This window comes from Lepisma saccharinum, chromosome 23 (genome assembly GCF_977018435.1).
Source record: "Lepisma saccharinum chromosome 23, izLepSacc3.1, whole genome shotgun sequence".
Classification (NCBI taxonomy): Eukaryota; Metazoa; Arthropoda; class Insecta; order Zygentoma; family Lepismatidae; genus Lepisma; species Lepisma saccharinum.
In genome coordinates this window covers 39,803,253-39,826,489 of record NC_139251.1, presented here as the reverse complement: position 1 = coordinate 39,826,489, position 23,237 = coordinate 39,803,253, and the positions used below count along the sequence as shown (strand labels likewise).

Below are 23,237 nucleotides of genomic sequence, written 5' to 3'. Positions count from 1 at the left end.
CCGTTGAATAAAAATCATAAAATTGTATCATAATAAATCTCTCTTCCGCAAACCAAACGTGGAAACTGCATTTTCCAAAGAATTTAGTTATGGCATCAATAATATTTATACTTATTATTGTTTTACCTTATTACATTGGTAACACCACAAACTATCCAAATGGATCTGCTTCCATCTTTAGCTTACAAACTATTTATCGAAATCTATATTAGATGTTCTACTGTTCAACTTAGGTCGGCACTTCGAGATTGATGCATTTAACAGTCTCGTGTTCAGATTCCATTATGAGGTGAAAATGCAAGTGTATTTTCATTTGAAAGAGACAAGATTCAGAGAAAGCATTTCGTAAAAAACACCAGAGTCGTGGTTGCAGTGTACCACACGCCCTTCTACTTTCGCCATACCTATGCTCGTCTAACAGACTGCACTTATCAAGATTAGCTTAGAGATCAGATTCAAGCAAAACATATGCATACAACTGGAGAAAGAATAATTTCTAGCCACGGCAAACCGAACACAAATGTAAACCACCAATAAAAAAATAATCATCTAACGGTAAATATAATAACAGAATATAATAAGGAAGTGAAAGTTCATAACTGTGACTGCATGTTAATTAAGAGAGGCTGCTCTAGCCACACACACTTCCACATGGCTTTTAAAAAATACAATTTATAATTGCATCTGCTTCATACATAAAAATATCATTGCAGCATCATAACCATTACTCTCTAAGTATTGGTAATATCTTATGATACATCTAGAAATGTATATTTACTTTCAATCGAATAGCTTGATATGAATTGTATGTGAATGAAGATTGTGTTTCGGGAATAAAAATGGTTCAAATCAGAGGCTACGAGATTTTCCGTATGTTTTTAAGTCCACTTTATGCACAGGTAAGCTAATCGGGACTGCATCTACAGAGGGATCCGAGCCACTGTCTCTCCACCTAGCATCGAACCCTTGTTTACAAAGCGACGACGAAGAGGTCATGAATGCATCTTCCAATGCACTCATTAACAATTACTAGCTGGCAATGGGGTAGAAACAACCTGAAAGTTTGGTGCAAACACTATCCAATTATAATGATTTTGGTAATTTTATCGTGCACATTGCATGCTCGGATTTTGTTGACGATGTATGAAAACTGCTGCAAGGAGTTGATAGTATATCATTTGCTACAGTACGGAAGCACTTAAGTTGGAATAAGATCATATGTACCATTCCAAATGGAGCATTGTTAGAAAACTATTAAAAAAATAAATATTTGTTTTCACTCCTATGCCGAAACAGAAGCCCCCTTCCCCCGGCCACCCCGTCACTTATAATGGAATCTTATTATTAATCGCACTGAATAAATCATCATGCTGCATTACATCACACAATTCGGGCATTTTCACATTCAAACTACAATAATCCCAAAATAATTCGATAGTATTTGAAAAGTCTATACAATTTCAGGTGTTTTATTCAGACACACACGGACATAATTTGCATTTCTGTACACATTTCAAATAACTTTACCGTTTCCCAACTGCTAACGGTTAATGCAGATCATGTACTTCATGTACTGCAGGGAAAGTATGGGAAATGCAGGTTTAATCGTATATATTATGGCAAGTAGAACTACTTTGCAGAAAAGAATACGAGGAAGTGCTCATACAAATCCCACGAAGATGGGCACTAAAACGCCCTAAACCTGAATTATTGTAATCAAGTTGATTTCACTTTTCACACATTTATTTTAAAGATAAACACAGTCATCATCATCATCAATACAACGAGCTGTGTATAATGTCTGGGAATGGGAACGAATAGCGATGCGATATATTCACTCCCCTTGTGGCAGTAAGTAAAAATTGAAAAAGAAATGATGTTCTTTAATTCGTCCAATGTCCGAGGGCGTGTAGTGCACACGCTTTCCTAGGAAACTACTACAGCTAGAAAGGTAAAATTTGGTGGATTGGCAAACGTACCGAAGAGTAGCTGCAAGCTAGTCTATCTGTCTGATCATGACAGGCAACAATGAACCAAGTTCACATGCCGATATATCAAACTACTCAATACATCTGGGAGATGGATACATTCTCAACAGGGTGAGCGGTTGTGTAAAATTTGGTAGCTGTCGTTGCCTTATTGCCTCAGTCGCTGTGAAAATGCGGTACACGTTACGAATTTCTATGGTGTCTCTTGATCAATTTGACGATGAAGGGTATTTTCAACAGGATGGCACCCCGTGCCACACATCAAATGAGTTATTGCCGCTGATCCAAAGTTTATTTGAGGACCTGATAATTTAATTAAACTTATGGTCATCTGTTGGGGTATCTTAAGGAAAGCGGCGCGTACACTACACGACCTCGGACATTAGACGAATTAAAGAAGAACATTACAAACGAAATCAACGGTCATACTCCAAAGAACGGTCAGAATCATGGAACAACGTGTCAAACTGGAAGGGAGAGGATATTTTCGGCATGTAATGTACGGTTGTTATTAAACGCCCATATGATAATTTCAGATGCAATAACTTGTTGCCAGCTTTATTGTTTTTCACATACAATGATAATGAAATGTTGTCAGTTTTATATGAATCAGCCTGTAGTTTAACACTATATTTTACCTCCATTGATCGATCCATCTGCCTATGAGTCAACCAAATAAACGAAAGTCGACAATCAAAATATTTTTCACTTTGGGATGAAACAATATGAATATGAAATTTGGTGAATTGGAAGACTTGGAATGTTTGTTTGAATTGTTATTTGAAGCCCACTTTATGCACAAAGAGGTTAATCGAGACTGAACCTATAGTTTAAACCATTGTGGAATGTGCCTCCACCCAGTACCAAACCATGAACCCTAAGGTGACGACGCCATTGGTAGAAGCCCGTAATGTAACAACTTGACGAGATCTTTGTGTTGTCGATTACATCATCTATACATATTAATTAGTCAGGGACTACTACTACTGAAACATCTTCCTGGTATAAATTGGGGTTACGCCAATGTTCAGATTGGTACCCTTGACGCAAATCGCGGGTACGAAGTAAACGCGGCTCAAGTTTCATTTTTAGCTGTGTGGAGATTTCGCATTCTGTTTATGGAATTTCGTCAAACTCGTCGCCTGCGTGCTTGTGTGTGTTTCATTCCGTATAATGCACCGGTAGCGAAAACAAGTACGTGCATATCTGGTCAGTTCTTATCATGTGTGCGATTAACGCGTACACGCAGCTATACGCAGGTATACTGACTGGGCGTTTCACGGAAGCTAAACTTCGGACTGAAAACAAGCCATCACTTTGGTACGTGATTAAAACAGCTATCAGAGGTGTCTTACAACATACATGTGATCAGCGCATACCTTACTATTGGCAATTGTCATGAGGTTAAAAATGAATATCCATTATACGTTAATGGCTCGGAAGAGGGAAAATAAATTTCTGATAAGTATATGCTGCAAGAAACACCAATATTGTGATCATGCACCAATATAACAGTTGGGCTGAAAAGTTCGTAGGCTGACTCATAGATGGCGTTACTAGAATTAAATCCATGTGATTTTTACTTAGTACTAACCTTCAAAAGATACGTGTATAAATTTCACAGCTGCCGGATAATTAGTTCGTGAGATATAGCATTGTGAGTGAAGCAGCTTTTGTTATTGTGAAAAAATGGATAAAAAAGAATTTCGTGTGTTAATAAAGCATTGCTTTTTGGCGAAAAAAAATACTGTTGAAGCCAAGGCTTGGCTTGATAAACATTATTCGGACTCTGCACCAGGAAAATCAACCGTTGAGAAGTGGTTTGCTAAATTTAAACAAGGCGAAATGAGCATCGAAGACGATGCACGCAGTGGACGCCCCAAAGAGGCTGTTACCGACGAAAACATCAAAAAAGTCCACAAAATAATTTTAAATGATCGTAAAGTGAAGTTGATCGAGATAGCTGAGATTATTACATAGCGTTGTTGGAGCGTTTAAAGGATGAAATCACGAAAAAACGGCCCCATTTGAAGAAGAAAAAAGTGCTGTTTCATCACGACAATGCACCGTGTCACAAATCAATGAAAACGATGGCAAAATTATATGAATTAGACTCCGAATTGCTTCCCCATCCACCATATTCTCCAGATCTGGCCCCCAGTGACTTTTTCCTGTTTGCAGACCTTAAAAGAATGCTCGCTGGAAAGAAATTTAGCACTGATGAAGAGGTAATCGCCGAAACTGAGGCCTATTTTGAGGCTAAAGAGAAATCGTACTATAAAAAAGGCATCGAAAATTGTATGACCGCTATAATCGTTGTATCGCCCTCGAAGGCACCTATATTGAATAATAAAATCGAATTTTGTCAAAAAAATATTTTTTACTATGTTAGCCTACGAACTTTTCAGCCCAACTGTTACGACAGGATTTGATAAAATGATTCATACTGAGAAAATTAAATTTACATAAATTACAAGGGAAATTAAGGTACGATTACAATGCCTACACCTAAGTCATATATAGTATTGCTCACGAGACGAGACAACGTCTGAAAAAAATTACAAATTTGTGGGTGTTGTGATGCTTGTTAACACATGTGAAGGATGTGATTCAGCTGCTAATATCTGATTAGATACAAGAGTAGTGCTTTTGTAGCGGTGGTCTAACAAGTGATGATAATTCCGATGAATAAGTTACATTCCAGCACTCAAATATTTCCATGGCAGGCTAGTAATATGAACCCTTGGGCAACAAAACTGCAATTCATCTAATAGGTTATAAACATTGTAAGTCTGGGAAAGCATGAAATTAAGAAAAACATTAACGAAAAAACTTAAGTTGTTTACCCAAAGAGAATATAAACACCTGCTTTCTCTTTTTAAAAAAACGACGAAAATTCAATTTTGACAATTTTCTTTCTATACACGGGGAAATTAAATGCTATTGAGCTACCTTTGTCGCAACCAGAAAACGCTACTTATAAAAACTGACTAGTTGTGCCTATTTGAATAGATGCACACGCAGTAGCAACGCAATTATGCATCCTCAATATTAATTTATTTGTGTTTACCGATCAGGAGGTCGTCGGCCGAGCTTTCACTCTAAAAGGACGGGATGCTTTCATGCATTACTAGAGCAGCCTCGTTTGCTATTTCCGCCACTCGGGGAATGAAGCAGCAGAATGAGGTTGTGCAAACACCCATTTCAAAGTGAACACACGATTATGATTTTCAATACGTACTTATCCATGCACTGGCATGGACTTCTTATTGTGTTTTCAGCAAACGAACCGATTTCCGATCACAGTAGCCTTGTTATCCTGGCGACTAAGTTAATGCAAATTAGATGAATTCGCTTGTACACAATGCAACGACCTTGCGCATGCCACACACACACACACGAGAATCCTAAACAAGCTCCAAACAACACGTTGAAAAGAAGGAAAATGCTAGAAGACGGCAAAAAACGTCTGTCCCCATGACCTGAAAGAGCTGTGACATAGTACGGTCATTTAATTGATGCATTTCGTTATTAGGTGTCGTTTTGATACTTTTGGGGGGAGTTAACTGCGACCATGAGGATGAATTATGATTAGATAAAAGTAGATGGAATACCCATGTCCAGTTCGGGAATCGAACCAATAACCTTAGACAACGAGAACTCCCAACAATGGGTGGACAAACTGGATATCACCGTGTTATCGGCACTGGTAGAACTGATTGATTGATTAGCTTTATTTTATTTTGCTTCTTGTGCTACTTTTGGCTAATTTGCGAAGATGAGGATGAATGATGACATGATGAAATTGATGAATCGACACTCACAAACATCCATGCCCAGGCCAGGATTCGAACCCGGGACCCCTAGCGTCGTAGCGCGATGTGCTAAGCACTCTGCCACTTGGGCCGGCTGGTAGAAAACTGCTTTAGGAAAACAAACTATTGGTTCCGTACTTTTGCCTCTCGTGAGCTATTTTACTCTTCAAACGCAAATGGCGTGGTGGTAGTGTCGTCGCCTTGTAATCAAGGGGTCCCGGGTTCGATACCCGGTTCAAGCACATGACACAGTGGTTCGGGTCCCACTTTAAACTGTAGGTCCAGTCCCGATTAGCCTTTCTGTGCCTAAAGTGGACTTAAAAGAACAATTCTATTTAAGCGCAAGTAGTGCTGCCTTTCTTTAAGATCGACCATAGTTTGTGACAGTTTCCAATCAGTTTTGAAACAAAAAACAGACGTCTCGGATAATAAAAAAACTAACTAATCTATGTTACCTACTGTACATAGTAGTGCTGAATATATGTTATTTTGATAAAGTACGTAAATTTTCTAGGCTGCCTAAGTTACAAAATTATATGAAATATTACAACTTTTGAAAGAAAATAGAAAAATAAAGCAAAATTACCCACAATGGAAATTGAGCCAGCAACCGAATTATTATCAACCACCCAGCGTCATTTGATTTTTAGTATATCAATGTTTGTGAACGTGCATACAGCGTTTACTGGTTTAGACGTAACTTTCCATTAAAAATAAACAAATAACAAACATTATCTGTTCGGCGAAAAAGCAACAAGTTTCTCCTCGTACAATCAACAGTAGATTTTTTCAGTAATCTCTAATGTATTTTTTAAAACAATACGATATTAAAAATAACACTGAATAATTCGACCAGGAGAATTTTGGGGAAAATTACCTTAAAAATAATATGTAGTACGGGAAGTTACCTATTTTGCAATTTTATGCACGATAGTTTTGGGAAAAAATAACCTCTTCTAAAATGTATGTGGTTTTGGAAAATTACATACAATGGATGAAACAGACGATTGTTTTCTCATTCGTATATGGTAGGAATAAAAATTTTCTCCTCGGAAATCGCAAGGTCGTACATTACTCTCATAAAGCTTACTGTATTTGGAAACATTAAAAAAAACACTTAAGACAAGGAATTTGAGTACGGTAAATGCCTAACAAAGAAAATTGTGCCCCAATAGAATAGAACCTGAGCACCCTAAATTACACGATTAACTAACTACTAGGCTGCCTGTAATGATGGCTGTAAACGAAAAAATATTATCTTTGACGTCATCTGACGTCCGTTTGTCTCCTTGAATGGCCAAATTTATTCTCGAAAGCAGCAATAAAGAAAGATCGCTTAGTTGATATATCTACCTAGTTTAATGGAGTAAACGCGTAAATATAGTTTTCAAAGTATTTTAGTGTCGATAGTTAAAAAGTTATTTTTAGGCTATACACACCACATCTCAATGCCCTTTTTCTATGTTGATCTTGTAATAAGTAACTTTTATGTACGAAATCATCACACAGTTTCAGATTCTCTGCGGCGAGTTGTGTTCTATTTCATGTCCATGTGTGATTGTCCCTTTATCCATGTTATCATTCTGCCTCCTCACCGTCGCGATTAGTCGAAAGTGAGAAAAACATGACGGCAAATAAAATTAATCATCAACGTCGCGATTAGTACAGGGAATTAGAAATGCGACATAAAAATATCTCAAATTCAACCATATCCAAAACTTTTGGTCGGTCAAAACAATGTTTATGTTCTTCAATTCTTCAAAATATAAACTATGGACGTCAATGGACTACGAAATTTATTATGATAGTGAGACCACTCATCGTGCTTATCTCGTAATTATTCTGGTCTGAGAACATATCTTATCAGTTTGTTTCGCCTTCGCACATGCGCCTCGACATGATTTCATATATTTTACATCGCTTTCCTTCCAATTTTGGATAAATGCAAACACAAGCATCGAGCCAATGTTACTCACGCTTAGGACTTACCACAATGTAATTTTCTCAAACCACTTGAGCGAGAACCAACTTTCACAGCCTCATCTTTTGTCTATCGCAGATATTTCCGTTAGGTATTAGTATTTGCAGAAACTAATTTCATATATAGTTAGTGCGGGTGCTCGTTTCTGATTTTGATTTGCTTTTATTTCACTTCGATTTTGTACCACTATTGGCTAATCGCGAAGATGAAGATGAGTGACGATATAAAATCCATGAAGGGACACTCACAAGGAACACCCATGCCGGGATTCGAACCCTGGACCCTTCGCGTTGTAGCGCGCTATGAGGACATTTTGAAGAGAGAAAACGTTGCAGCGACTAATCAAGGTATAGTAGAACACTAACGAACAACAGGGATCTAAAGAAAATGATGTAACACACAGCAATGCAACAAGAATTAACACCAGTCACCAGTAGGGATGGATGATATCGGAAATCTGATATCGCGATATATCGTCAAGAAAATATCGTCACAGACGATACGATATTTTTTCCGTGTCGTGATATCAGCGATATATCGTCCCACTATATATATATCTCCAAAATATCGTGACGATGTATCGCCGACACGATATATATCGCCAAAATATCGTGACGATATATCTCCAAAATATCGTGACGATATATCGCCGACACGTTATATATCGTCAGAATATCGTGACGATATATCGTCTAGATGATATCGCCTGGACGATATATCACCCAACGCTAGTCACCAGAGATCGGTTCGTTTTGTAACGGTTTTACTCACTCGCAGCTATCGAGCGAGCAAAGTGCTCACGGTTAACATTCTAGGTTGCTATGAATCACTCAAACCTTTCACGTAACGAGCAGAACCATCGTCCACATAGATCCACTTGATGGCACGGGAGAGGAACATCACAAAGGCAACAACACACACATGTCACTGGAAAACAAAACACTGCACACGCGAGCGAGGAGCAACGGATTCGAAAGAGCGATGCACGGTTATCTTTGCAGGACGACGACGATCCCTTTTTCCCGGAGGAGGAAAGAGATTTCTCTCGACCTGGGCCAAGGTCGGAGCGAGCGTTCGTTCTAGCGGGATCCGTGGCTGCTTCGCCAATCACAGTGTGAGGGGTTTTGGCTCATCACGCCCACGAACTCCTTTGAGCTTTCGCCAACGGACGAAGGAAAGAGACACGAGAGTTTTTTTCTTATGGCTCAATCAGGCACTTCTAGCATGAATGTGCACATTTGTATCAGTAATGTTTGTCCTTTCACATACTCTGTGCAAGTAACGCAAAGATGGACTCAAACAATTATACATGGTGGTGGTAGGGCACTTGCCCCCCCCCCCCCCGGAGATTTCTGGAAAGAGTTAATGTAATTCGAATGGTGATTGTAGTGATATTTTATAACAAAAAATATCTGTTTTCTTTGATTTACAGGCTGTAAGTTACAGCAAGTATTATTATTATTATTATTATTATTTGAAGAAGGGTTATATTTAAGCTTAGAGTGTATTTTACACTAACTATAAAAAATAACAGTGGCGACGATTAGGGGGGGGCAGTTGCCACCCACTTTTCGACACTTTTGCCCACGCACTATGCTAAATCTTATCTAGAAAGGGAAATATGCTGTCTTTGCCGCCTCAGTTCTGGCACCTTTCCCCCCCGGTTTTGGAACCCAATCGCCGCCACTGTAAAACAGCTTTTGTCCTACAGGAATTAATATGTTAAGTATACAGTTATGCAATTGTATATAGATATACAGAATATGGATATTACAAATGCATTTTAAAAAAAAACAAGTAGTAGTAGTATTAGTAGTAATGTAATAGTAATAAAATAAAAGCAATAATAATAATAATAAAAGTTTCTATGACTGTCTCCCTGAGAAAAAATCCTGTGGACGCCCTTGGTCGTAACGTCGTTGGCGTATGTGTGTGTACTCGTACAAAAATATACAAGGCGACGACGGTATCACTACGCCATCGGGGAGTCCTGAGAAATAGCGGAAGAAGGAATAGTTCTTCCCTCTTTTGCCCCACCCTCTTTCGCTCCTCTCGTCTCTGCTTCCCACCCTGTCCTCCCTTCCTCTCAAAGAGGATAAACGAGATAAACAGGGGGTGAAAGAAGATATCTTTCTCTCCCCACCCCCAATTTTCTTTCCCTTTCTTTTTCTAGGGGATAGAGAGAGTGAAGGGTAGAGGGCCATCTTCTGAAAGAGAGAGACAGATAAACATAGATGGACGTCTCCTCTCTTTCCTGTCTCTCGCTATCTGTCGGAGAGAGTTGGTTTGCTTGAATTGGTGATTAAGTCCACTTTATGCATAGTAAAGCTAATCGGGACTGAACCGGGGGATCCTTGATTACAAGGCGGCGATGCTACCACTGCGCTATCGGGGAAGCCCTACCTGTTGCAGAGAGGAGAGGGGAGGGTTAAGAGAGAGAGAAGTGAAAGAAAGAATCCAGAAGGAAGATATTTTGGCGGTGTTTCTACAGGAAAAAAGAGTATGGCTCTCTTTCTTTCGAACCCGGGACCCCTTGATTACAAAGCGAGGACGGATGTAAGAATAAATTAAATGTAAACAAATAGACGTAAGTTGTGTGAGAAATCCCATTGGTCATTTGGCTGGCAGCTGTGCAGGAAACTTGCGCGTAGTAATATAGTGTATATGACACACTTGCTACTCAACGCAGCTGCTATATTGAAGTTGTGGGACCTATCATTACGAACTTGACGGAATCGCCCAACAAAATAACACCAGAACGGACACACAGGAAAGGAACATGTTCTCAGAAATCACGTGGTTCTGTTTACATTAGTAACAAACAACAACGACTGCCGGCCTCTCCTCTCCCACCTGCTGAGATGGGAGATCATCCGATCAGTTACGGGATGACGTGTGGTCAGTACGACGAACCACCAGTCGTCGTCGTAGGTTTCCACGACCGGGTTACGCTACTCATTCGTAGGTCCCCAATTTCCTCGCGATGTTGGGTGGCCACCGGTCCCACACACAGACCGAAATCTCAGGAGAACAGTTGTTAAGCTTCCCGCAGGAGACTCGAGCCTACGTGTTTCCCCTGACCACGGTGCGGGGCTGTTTACATTAAGTGTTTTAAGTCCACTTTATGCACAGTAACGCTAACCGGGACTGGACCTACAGTTTAAAGTGGGATCTGAACCACTATGTGCCTGCACCGAGTATCGAACTCGGGACCCCTCGATTACAAGGTGACAACGCTACCACTGCGCCATCGAGGAAGCCCTGTTTACATTAGTGGATAGAGAATATGTTCGCAGTAGGCTGCAACAGCCATTTCCCCCAGTAGACCGCGTGTAGGTACACATGTTGGTTCAACAGACAAACCTTGAGGGTAGACGTGAAAAGTGACACACATACTTATGCCATACAAGCAGTTCAATAAATTTCACAGTTCTGGCAAACTGACAAAACTCCATTCGGGTGGGGGGAGGGGGGATGTAGTCTGTCTGGCAGCCACGGCCATAAACTAAATTTCAACACCTTCTACAATGATTTTTTTACCATCTCATCTAATCAGCATGTTGTTGACAGTTTCTGGGTTAAATTCTTCTACTTTCTGAACGTTTGTTTACGATTATAATTACAGGAGGTTCGTTAATAACGGCTGCCACTGGAAAGTAACATTTTTCAAGTGTGCTTCTTCCTTTTTTTTCTCTCTCCTGACAAATGTGAAAGTCGAATGGATTTCGTTCTTCTGCAAGGAAAGAAACGAAAAGTTTCAGAGTGACTGAACTTGGGTAAAAGTGACCTGACCGCCTCCACCCATTAAAGTCACGAAGAGGAAGTCCCTTCCCTCAAGGTATACATATTTCATTCTGGTGCCCAATCGGCGAATCAAGTGCTAAGAAAACTTGTATCCACACGACCACTTTTGCTTCGATTCGTTTTCGAAGAATCTGCATTGTGGTCCGCTTCTTGCGTAGAAATCAATGAGGGTTGGATCTACGGTTTTGCGAGAGGCGCGAAGATCTCGGTCCCCACGGGGAATCGAATCCTGGATCCACTGATTACAGCGCGATTGCCTACTAAATCATTAAGCTATGAACCCGGTGGTTGCTTGGTACAAGCGGATCTTGTGGGATAAAGGCAACTTGGAACTGATGTTGATAACGCCACCATAATCTACGGCTGTCACAAGATGAGTGAAGGGTGTGTTCAGTCACCTGACACCATGGAACGAGAGAGTATTATTTACGAAATCTGTGAAAGAGCAAAAATGACATATAATATTAAAATGTAAACTTGCCTCTTTCATAAATGACAAAAGATTCACGGTAGCTTGACAGAGTGATTGATTTAGATTAATATACTTCGATTTCCTGCCATTCTTGGCTATTGCGGAAATTGACTAAAAGACAAACACGCATGGACAGAACACGATATAGGCCCACAGAAGATTATACTGGTTGTGAATTCAAACGATAGAGCCTCGTTAGTTTGCAAACTGCAGACAAGTGGGTGCCTGACGAAAGGTCACCCCCAATACACCCCGGATTCAAGGTACCTCCATGCCCGAAAAGGACCGTCAATGAGTAATATGCAGTTATAGAGTTTGAAAAAGAAAAGAAAAACAGTTGTGCTGGATAATCATCGAGTGATTGATTCATTCACTTGGTTTGCTTTACTTCGCATTTCTGCCACTTTTGGCTAATCGCGAATATTAGGATGAGTCATGATATGATGAATTTGAGGCAGGAACACTCACAAAGAACCCTCATGCCCAGGCCTGGATTCAAATCTGGAACTTCCAGCGTCGTAGCGCAACATTCATTCATCTGGTGGACCAAGTAGAAGAGGCTTCTCAAAGAAAAATAATAATAAAGTTTCTTATTAACTTTTATTATTCCTACTGTTAAATTTCATGTCAACGGTCTGATAACTTTTTCTTCGAGCAGGCCGCATCTCCAGGAAAGTATCAACTAGGAGCAATCCCCGGCACCTACCGGCCTGTTGGATGAGAACGAGTGAAGGCAAGAGCTTAAAAAACCTTTTCCTGTTCCCCTAAAAAGAAGCAATAGTTAGGCTGGAGAGTTCAATGAACTAACCAATCTCTAACCGTTGGAAAAACCGAATACAAAGTATCTATGAAATTTCACGGCCATATCTGTATTTACAAGGTATTCGAACCCAGGATTCGCAGATTACAGCACTCCGTGCTAACAGGTTTTCGTTGAGTACCTCTCGGAAACGGGAAAAAAAAACCTGTAATAAATACACCATTACAAACACCTAGTTCAATATTATGCGGATCGCGGAAAGAAAGTGACAGTATTACCTTCATTTACGAGTCTTTATAATTCATCGTTGACCAGCCGATCAGCAGCGCACGCACAGGACGCTCATGCGACATAGCAGGTGCACGCTGAATTGATTTTCACCTCGTTATTAGGCAGCCTTGTCTAAGGATGAACCTCAAACCAAGAACAGGTTCCTAAAGTAGAGAACTAGTTTAAGACCCCTCAACTAAAAGCTTCCTCCGGCGCTTGCAAGGCAACACAAAGAGAGGGGAGGGGACTTCAAAGGAAGGAAAGTGCTCCTTTATATCACTAGTGCCGTCACGGTGTGCTCTTCTCTAATGCATTATTCCAAACAGTTCGCTCCGTTGTTTCTTCGTTTTTGTATCCTAGAATGTTTAGTGTTTTCTACTGGAAACGGAACTGCCCCGATTTTAACACACGGGAAGAGAAAACATTCCGAAATTAGTGAACCATAGCTATCGTCCTACCACTACTATTTTATGAGCACAAGAGCGGAAGTCTGAAGAAAACATGTCATTGGTTACAGTGAGTGGTGAGAGGAGTCTTCCAGCGTCCTTCGACTTCACGCTGAGTTCAACGCCTACTCAGAAGGGGTTTTGAGTTTGAATTGGTGTTTTAAGTCCACTTTATGCACAGTAAGGCTAATCGGGACTGGACCTACAGTTTAAAGTGGGATCCGAACCAGTAAGTGCCTCCACCGGGTATCGAACCCGGAACCCCTTGATTACAAGGCGACGACGCTACCACTGCGCCATCGGGGAGGCGAGGGTTTTTTGATTGATTGATTTGGTTTGGCTTACTTCGTTTTTCTACTACTCTAATCGCGAAGATAAGGATGATCTAGATCAGTGGTTTCCAACTTCAAAAGGTCCGAGGGCCAAAATTATATCCAGCAGTTGATTGGCGGGCCGCATCTTTTTTGGGAGGGGGGATTAAAAATTACAAAAATTGTAAGTACTGAACAGAAAATGTAGTACCGCATAAACTAAATTTCTACAATGAGGCAATAAAAACAATGGAATCACAAATCAAAATTGTATAATTACAAGGTAGTCTTTTCCCAACGTTCTTGATAGGTTCAATTTTACGTTTTTTGGAGATTTTGCTCATTTCGATATTTGCACAAACTTTAACAATCAGTCACAGTACAATCAGAGTTGGAACACTGGAAATCTCTTCGTACTTCGTGCGTAGTAAAACAGATCTCTATAGCGCCGCTCTGCAGTTTGTTTTAAACACAAAGAGTGAAGCCTTCGCGGAAGCGGGCGAGTTCATTCTGCATAGCGAAGAGTGTGAATGCAGGGAGTCGTAACGTACCCAATTTGCGTTACACGGTACGTTCCATTTTGTAGGAGGAAGAGTATGGTTCAGCTGCTGGTACCCATGGAACGTAACGAAATGCAATATGTTACAGACTGACGTTACAGAGAACGTAACAAAATGTATTATGGTAGATATTAACGTTATAAAGGAACGGAACGAAATGAGCACATTGGAACATAACGTAATATGCAATATGGTATATACTACCGTTACAAGGATACAAGGAACGTAGTAACGAAATGCATTGTGGTATATACTAGCGTTACAAAAAAACGTAACGAAATGCAACATGGTAGTAAATAACGGTACATAGGAACGTAATGAATGCAATCCTCCGTAACGGAACGAAGTGAAAGGCAATATAGTTAATTAACGTTACATAGGAATGTAACAAAATGTAAACCACTGTAGCGGAACGGAACAAAATGCAGTTGGGTACATACCATCTGCATAAGGAACGTAAATAAATTCAGTATGGTAGATGTTAACGTTACAAGGAAAGAACAATTCACAAATGTTTGCTAGTAACGTTATAGGTGCGTGACAAATATAATCTATTAAACATCAAGGAAGAAAAAGGAATAGCCCAAATCTCTTGCCATTCATTGGAACATTGCGAAAAATAACTCAGTATATTGTGTGGGATTAATGTTTCGTTAAAAATATGGTTGTTTATAAATTAATGAATTTCCACCAGGGTTGTTAAAGGATCAGGAATTTTAAATCAATTCAATTCAGGTTCAGCAGGGAATATTAGCAAGCATAAATGGATCTGGACCGTAAAGAGCCTTTTTATGTTTAAGGTATTTAAATAAGTTCCAGGAACCTTTTTTCTGGATCAATTGAAATACGGCACAGGGTCCTTCGTTCCGGATCAATTTAAAGACGGTCTAAGTTCCATATTTGAAATGAAACAATACGCAACTTGGACCGAATTTACACTGTGATAGAACAGGTTCCGGTATTGTTGCGGAACCCAATAGAACCCATTAGTTGATGGGTTCGTGGACGTTTAAAAACCCTGATTTGAAAATTACATTTTTGGCTCGAAATTGAATAAACCTTCCATGTAGTGTAGAAATGAGTAGCCATAGGCGTGCGCACGAAGTCCAAAGGGGGGGTTAATGCCCCGCCCTAATCATGGACGTCTGCAGATATTTTCGACGGAGGGAGAAGCGAGGTATTTTTCCATGGGGCATATTACCCCGATAATAGTGTTGCCCCCTCAAGAAACACCACTTGAATTCGAAATTATCGCATTCCTGCATACCCATTATAATAATTAATGTAAATTACTATGACTGGAATCAAATTATACGTGTGAAATATATACTTTTAGCTGACATTCGTTTTCTAAAGGAGAGAGGTGGCCATCCGCACCCCCCTTTCAGATTTCCATGCCCCTATATTATTATACTTTAATCCAGAAATTTAGGGGAGAGGAATTTTATCGCCGGTTATTAAACTATATTATGCTCTTGAAGAAAATGAAGTATTTTTAAGCCAATGAAAGTTCACAAAACAACTACGGCTAAAGAAGGTGCAGTGGCGCAACCACAGGGGGGGGGGGAGATTGGGCCTCAACCTTGGACGGAAATCAATTCTAAGGGGTAAGGTTGCAAACATTGAACTATGGAAAGAAAGGTTGCAGAATCTAAGAGTTGCAGGACAAAACGATACTAAAGACGGATTTAGTTTTCACGTCTTTCGTGCATTATTTCTTCCAGACGGTCAAAAGCATCTGCAAGGAGGCACAGAAGGGCAATTGCCCCCTTTCGATTTATATCTTTATACAAATGTAAATAAAGTTATATAAAATTGTCTAGCTCGTTTCGCTCGCAATATCTGCTTTTCTTACAGTCTTGTCAATTTCAAACCCTTAGCTATAGTGGAACCATGAGCAAAACAACCTGCGCAGACCCACGACTCCTGTACACCATACTCCCGCTTGTAGGGGAGGGGGAGAGTGGACCATGCTTCCTTATGGCCCGAGGTGGAGGGAAGAAGGGAAAGCTGCGCGGGGACTTTTCGTCCCAAGGTTTTTTTCCTTGTGGTCGATGTATAGGGGACGGCGGCAGTCAGCCCTGGACGCCGAACGATGTAAATAGAAAAAAAATGTAAAAGAGAATGTCATGGGCCTCCATGATTTTTTTGCGCCATATTAAATCAATATTGTTTTCAGTTTGCAAAAATTTGGATCTAAAAGTTTTCTTGATCGCTTCGCTAGCAATTTATTTTCTGTAATGCATTGTAAATTACCAGAGGGAGAAGTAACAAGAAGTAAGTACGTCAGACTATTACAAACAGTTGAGTCTTAAATGTATGAACAATTGTTTGGGGGAGAAGAAGCGCACACATTTCAGAGGCATATTTTTTGTTGTTTGTTGTGGGGGCGAATGAATTCATTATGTAATGTATTAATATAGGCTATATAAATTGTGTACGTATAATAATAGTGCCATTATTACTACTATTATTAATAGTTTATCCAAGTACTCCCCCCGCAGACAAGAATTTGTGGTTACTCCTCTGAGGGGGTGCATCATTTTCTATGTAATTGAAAACTATCGCGCTTCGTTCTCTGGCAAATTTCTTAAAAATAAAAGTAAGGACATTTTGAACAGGACACTTAATAACATAATGGCGATGTCTTCCATTCCTAACTCCCAGGTGTGGGCAGACGTTGTAACATGCACTTTTAGTGACCATTGATTTCTACCATAAATTGCTACTACTAGATAGTGAACATAGAAGTGCATGTTTGGACACACGCCAGAGATTGTGCTTATGGCAATGGTCATCGTTAGTGCTCGAAAGTTGATGTGTGTGTGTGTTCAGTAGACTTTCAGCTATGCAATTGCGGGCGCGCACTTATGTGTGTGTAACAAATTTACTTTGTTTTTATATAGTCTTGTGCAACGTACGCATACTGTACTTTAGCGAGGACAAGAATTTACATGACCCCAACTCAGCCATGCAAAAATTAAACTTTGATAGTTATTGGAGCCCATTTTAATATTACAATTGTGGGTTCAGTATTTTTGAGGTATCGATAAGACATGTGGAACGACTGATTCTAACAAAATGAGTCAAGTTCAAAAGATATGTGGATGCTATTTGTCATCTCCATTTACATTCCATGCTGTTACACGGGATGATTTGGTAGTAGAGTGATTGACTATTCGGTTTCCATTCTTCAAAAACTCATTGTCCAGAACATTAGAAAGTAACATGCTGATTTGGATACACACACAGGCAGACACGTGCGTCCATCAAGGTAATTAATGTACATTAATTTGCATTTGCGTGCGTCTTTTGATAATTTATCAGATGCCATGCAATAATTACTTAGACAAGATAATGACAATGATGTTGCCATTTTTTGATATTTTATTAAGATAATTTTATAACAAGAGAACTAAACTTAACCTTAGGAAGTAGCGTGTTTGAAAAACAAGAATTGATTTTAGGTTACATATTAGGAGGCTAACAGTAACGTCTGTTATTGAGTGGTGTTCCTGAGTAATTTGCTCTAAATGTTACATTTTGAGGTACATTCTAAAATGGCTGTCAAATTTATCATAAAAAATCTAAAAATTTACACTAATCTCTCACAAAGAAATAGATATCATGGGAATTAATACAATAAAAAAAATTAGGATTTGTTCACCAACCAAGGAATAACAATATTTGCCATATATTCAACTCCCTACAACATCGAAGCTCAATTTTTTTTAAAAAAATGTAAATATACATATATTTAAAGTATGCATTCGTACTGTATAAGCATAAGAATAGAACGGAGGTTCTGAAAAGTATATATTGAAACAGTTTTTAAAATTTTGTTGAATATCTTTATTATTCTCTTAATCATTCCAAGGTAAATTCTAAAACAAGGAAAAAAAGACCTTATTACTTAAAAAACTAGAGAAATTTTGTATCTTTCAAAACAAAGCAAATACACTGTCATTTCCTTCAGGTGTCAATTTAAAACTAAACAGAATTCCACAAATTTGACATGAATAAAAATATATTTCATACTCTTGTATAACATCAGTATATCTGTGCAATTTTGTGAACAGGTAAGACAGCTACTCAAAACTAAATGTATTAATTACTAGGAAACATTAAACAAGTACGAGCAAAATTGTTCTTTTAATTAAATTACTTCTTATGGAACCTCTGAAAAGATTTTCTTTGGTTACAGCTACTTATGTATAATGAACTATAAGATCACAAAAAAAATCAAGTAATTATATACATTATTAATCTAGACAGTAATATTCCCCACATTTTCAACATGTTGTACAAGATCTTTCTGTGGTGTATCATTGGATTCCACAAAGTTTGCTACAATGTTTGTAGTCAATTCTGTGCTGCTATTTCTGAGATTGCTTTTTAATGAAGATTTAGTTAGATTTTTTTTCATGAAAATATAATTATTTCTAATAACAAGTATGTCATCAATAATTTCGGTTGCCATATTACACCTGAGTGGGTTTAGTATGAATTTCAGAGATGAAAAGAGTCTCTCGACACTAACTTGTGTTGCAGGAGTAGAGAGAACAATACAAGCCAAAATGTACAATTCGGGACAACTTGATTTTCTAATTTCCCAGAAATTTAGAACATTTTCAGTCCTTTTCAGTCTTCGAGTTGAAACAAAGTAAGTGTCCAATAATGACGCAATATTAAACTTTGGTGCAGATATGGTATTCCGCCGCAATAAATCTTGTTTCTTTAAGTAGTTTGTGACATGGTCACTGTCATCATCTTCAGTGCTGGAATCTTCTTGTTTCTTTACCTCTCCACACACTGATAAGGATTTCATGTGTTCAAGTCTTAACCACAACTTCTGGAGATACACCTTCGCCACATGGATGTTTTCTTCACTTAAAACAGAAAAGTACCTGGGATCCATGTAAATAGAAGCAAGAAATCCTGGATACTCAAATAATGATGGAAGTCTCTCTTCGTTATTGACATATAATGCTTGTTTTTCTCGTTTGTCCATGCCCTCTACTATGTGGCGTGCAAGGTCTGTGTTGATTGTTGATGTTTTAAGGCGACACTCCAGCCATATCCCGTAGAAGTCGCCAAGTAGAAGCTGTTCTTCTTGCAGCCTCTTTGTGGCTACTTTGGCTGGTTCCAGTGACGTCAAAATAGCCTCAATGTATATCCAGTCTTCTTGCTTTATTTTAACTTGCTCTTGATAGTAATCCCCTATGAACTTTTTAAGTGTAAAAAGTGACTGGAGCATATCATTTGTGCTGTTCCATCTTGTCGGGACATCAAGGGATGGTACCGGCAGTGATTCTGCATTCAATTGACGCCGTGCTGTAGGCGATCGTAAGACACGGCATGCTGCTTGACATGTCACAATAATATCCTTAACTTCAGGAATGGAATTGAGAGCATCATTCACGACTAAATGAAGAGTATGCGACGCGCAACGAACGGATTGGAGACGATAATCTTTACTCGTCAATTCCATTTCAATATCTTCATCTTCGTAAGTGTCTTGAGAAATATTAGACATCTTTGTTTCTTGATCTTCCCCAATAAGTTTCCCGGCTTTAATCATGTTTGCTCCAGTGTCTGTAGTTAAACTATATATATTCTCCACGGGCACATTATACTTATCCAGAATGTTCAACAATTCGTAACGCAAATTGCTACCTGTTTGAGACACAAATAACTCTTGAACTGACAAAGTACGCAATTGGAGAGCCCCATTTACAACAAACTGGACGTTGACACCAAAGAATGATCGTCCATTTTTCGAAGTAGAATCAACTTTTAGATGTATCAATTTTCCCTCCATTTCGCCGCGTATTGTTTCTCTGATCTGCTGGGCCTGACTGAATAGCATGTTCCGTACACCTTCCTTGTTCACGATAAACCTGCAGAGAATAAAATTTGCTTTAATCCTTAATTGATAAGTTGTTTCTTGATTTTTGAAATTTTCAAGACATTTGTTTCAAACCCAAAATAGAATTAAAATTCTTAAAAATATTTTTCAAATAGTATGAATTAATTATATTATCAAGCTTTCATCAACTAGGCAAATGCTACAAATATGAGAAAGCAGAACACTTTTTTGGTGAAAGTGAAAAAGATTGTTATTTAAAACCATAATAGGTTAACCTCTATCAGTGTGTCTAGAAACTAACGCAGCTTGCATGCAATAAACAGTGTTATTTGATGCAATCAACGCTCTTTAGTAAAGTTTGAACTAATGAGGAAGTTATAACACCACCCTCCCTGGTCACAGCACTGGGCTTTGGCAATAGGTCTTTTTGCTTCATTCAGATATACCTAAGGCTGTGAAAAGGATATATGTGACACCTATATTTTTTTTATTTTCTAAAATATATTAACAATAGTATATAGGGGATATCTAAATAAGTTGTACTGCATGCTCAGTTCCATCCAGCACTGGAAAGCTACAGAATGTTAGCATAACCTGTCTCTAGGCATATGGAGTACAGTGAGTTTGTTTTGTCTCTGCGCAGAGTTAGCACGTGATATGGGACAGATGCCGGCATTTTCGTCCCGTAACGTCTAGCATGCAGACAATTATACAGTATTTATATTACATATTCCGACCTAACCTGTGTTATAAGAGTTTAAAACGAACGCACTGTATATGTAACAACTTTGTAAAATTGAGGAAAATTTGACATAATATTTGAAAACTTTATATTAATTAGTTTTGTTTGAGTGTACAAAAGTGTGTTAAATATCATTTGATGAAAAAATGTGTCTCATACATATCAGTCTTCAGAAAATTACTTTTCCAGACAGTTATACTTAGTTTACTTATTCAAAGAGTAACTGTTGCAGTTGAAATTACTCATGATTATGTCAGTGAGTAACTAGTTTTACAGTTATTTGAAAAACTAACTTAACGTAATTGCATTCCTTCTAAACATTGTAAGGATATACAGAACTCTCTACCTTCATTACATGAGGCTGGATCAATAAAATCAATGTATTTGAAGTAACCTGAAATGAATTTCTAAGGAATTCTAACTAAAGAAGGTAGCTGTAACCGTAGCAGAGTTTCATTTTTGCAATAGATGTAACTTTATGACGTTACTTTTACTATTCTTTAAGACAAATTTTTAACTTTAAAATTTGTAGCGTTGGGGGAAAAAGTTAAATTTGGCAACACTGTTTCAACTATGGGCTCCCGCGTAGCCAAATTATTAGTGATTTAACATTTGGCGCTAGCGGTCCAGGGTTAAATTCCTGGTGGGAGCCCTCCAAAATTTCAGTCCTGCCCAGCTACGCGAGGACAGTAGTTGAGCTAGTTAAGGAGTGGGTTCTGTCTTGAAAGCCAGAAATAGCTGCGATGGACTATGCGCGGACCAAGCGTCATCCTTTGAAAAATCAGCTTAGAGTTGTTGGCATTTGAATAATTAGTCTTGTTTGTATACGTCAAATTGATTTAAGGGCCTTTCTCTTAGAGGGGTAGTTTAGCTTCCAACTATTTCTTTTCTGGACGCTTTTGTTTCCTTTTTTTTTTTCGGAATCTCCTACTAAGGCAAGAAAGCTGGGCTTCGTTCCATTTTGAATTTAGGACATCCACGCTTTGTTGCAATTCGTCATTTCTAGTTGCTCATTAAAACTTCAGTGTTTGGTTTAATCTTGATTGTTGTCATAATATTACAATGCGATGACATACCACAGACATAAAATCCAAAATAAAATTTCTTAAATATTTATTTTCTTGTAATTAATGATCATTGGGTGTGTTCAATTTTTCGCAATAAAATATCCAACAGAAAGTAACTGCAAAAGTAAGTTATTCTTTAAATTGAGTAGCTGCACCGAACCTACTTTTTGAACCAAGCAACTGACTCGAGTAACTTTCCGAACACTGATTAAGACTGTCCGTTACTAACAATGAAAATAATTTCATTCGTATACAATGTGAACATACTAAGGAATACATGTAAAGGACAATCTGACGACATTGATGAAAATACGCACCTGTCAGAAGCTGGCATCGCTTCCAAAAGAGGATTCACTATATCTTGAAATGCTTGGTCATTCATCAGTGAAAAAGGACGTCCGTGCTCCGAGATGAGTCGGATGCAAGACTGCCTGAGGATGTCTGCGGTCATCTTTACATTTAGGAGAATATTGGCTTTCGGATTACTAGAGATAGCATTTCTCATTTTCTTCTTCTGCAGAAATGACAGCTTATCTTGATGCCTCCGCTTGATATGTTTCTCTAGGTTACCACTATGATCTCCCTATAAAGAAAATAGTTTTATTCATACTGAAAGAATTAATATCAAAGTAAAATCTATGTGCGAGTTTGTGTATTCGTACAATATACCCATATACGTAAATATATGGAGACCACTAACTGTCATTATATAACAATATGCTTAATGTATGGAGATTAGTCACAAATTGGAATCCCAGCACTTTTTACGCCTGATTAAAATACTATAGAATACCCTACACATAGTGGACCTTCCCCAATATAAAATACGTCGAAATTCTTGAACATGGGGAAAGCTAGACTACAATGCGTGTGGAGAATTTACAGGACAACGAGCTGGAGGCAACTATAGAGGGGGGCGTGGTGATAAGTGACAGAACAAGACTAATTTGCGGTATAAGCTCGCCTAACTTCTAGATAAACTCTACAGGTTATAGGGAGAAAGTTGTGCTTATGGATTTTGAGATTTTGGGAAAAATTGAAAGTCAATGATTGGGATATGCATTTGAGTTGATTTAGTATATTTTACTTCGCTTTTCTGCCAATTTTGTCTAATTGCGAAGTTGGGGATGAGTGATATGATGAATGGGCACA

At 38.6% G+C, this 23,237-nt stretch overlaps 2 protein-coding genes across 7 annotated transcripts in view; both read right to left on the bottom strand.

Moving 5' to 3' along the window:
- Positions 1-23,237, bottom strand: part of Abl (tyrosine-protein kinase Abl) — a 162,127-nt gene that overhangs the window by 68,722 nt on the left and 70,168 nt on the right. Inside the window, exon 1 of one of the 6 annotated variants that reach the window (XM_083144460.1) lies at positions 8,621-8,789. The exons of the other annotated variants lie outside the window; for them this stretch is intronic. Coding sequence (XP_083000586.1) covers positions 8,621-8,684 — 64 coding nt within the window. The 5' untranslated portion in view covers positions 8,685-8,789. Of the gene's footprint in view, positions 1-8,620; positions 8,790-23,237 lie in introns of those variants that run through there. 6 annotated transcript variants of the gene reach the window in all.
- LOC145977820 (uncharacterized) lies at positions 12,015-22,536 on the bottom strand. Its single transcript, XM_083110135.1, has 3 exons — positions 22,403-22,536; positions 19,161-20,307; positions 12,015-12,023 (listed from the first exon to the last, which is right to left on the bottom strand). Exons 1-3 carry the CDS (start codon positions 22,534-22,536, stop codon positions 12,015-12,017), a joined length of 1,290 nt encoding a protein of 429 aa, XP_082966261.1.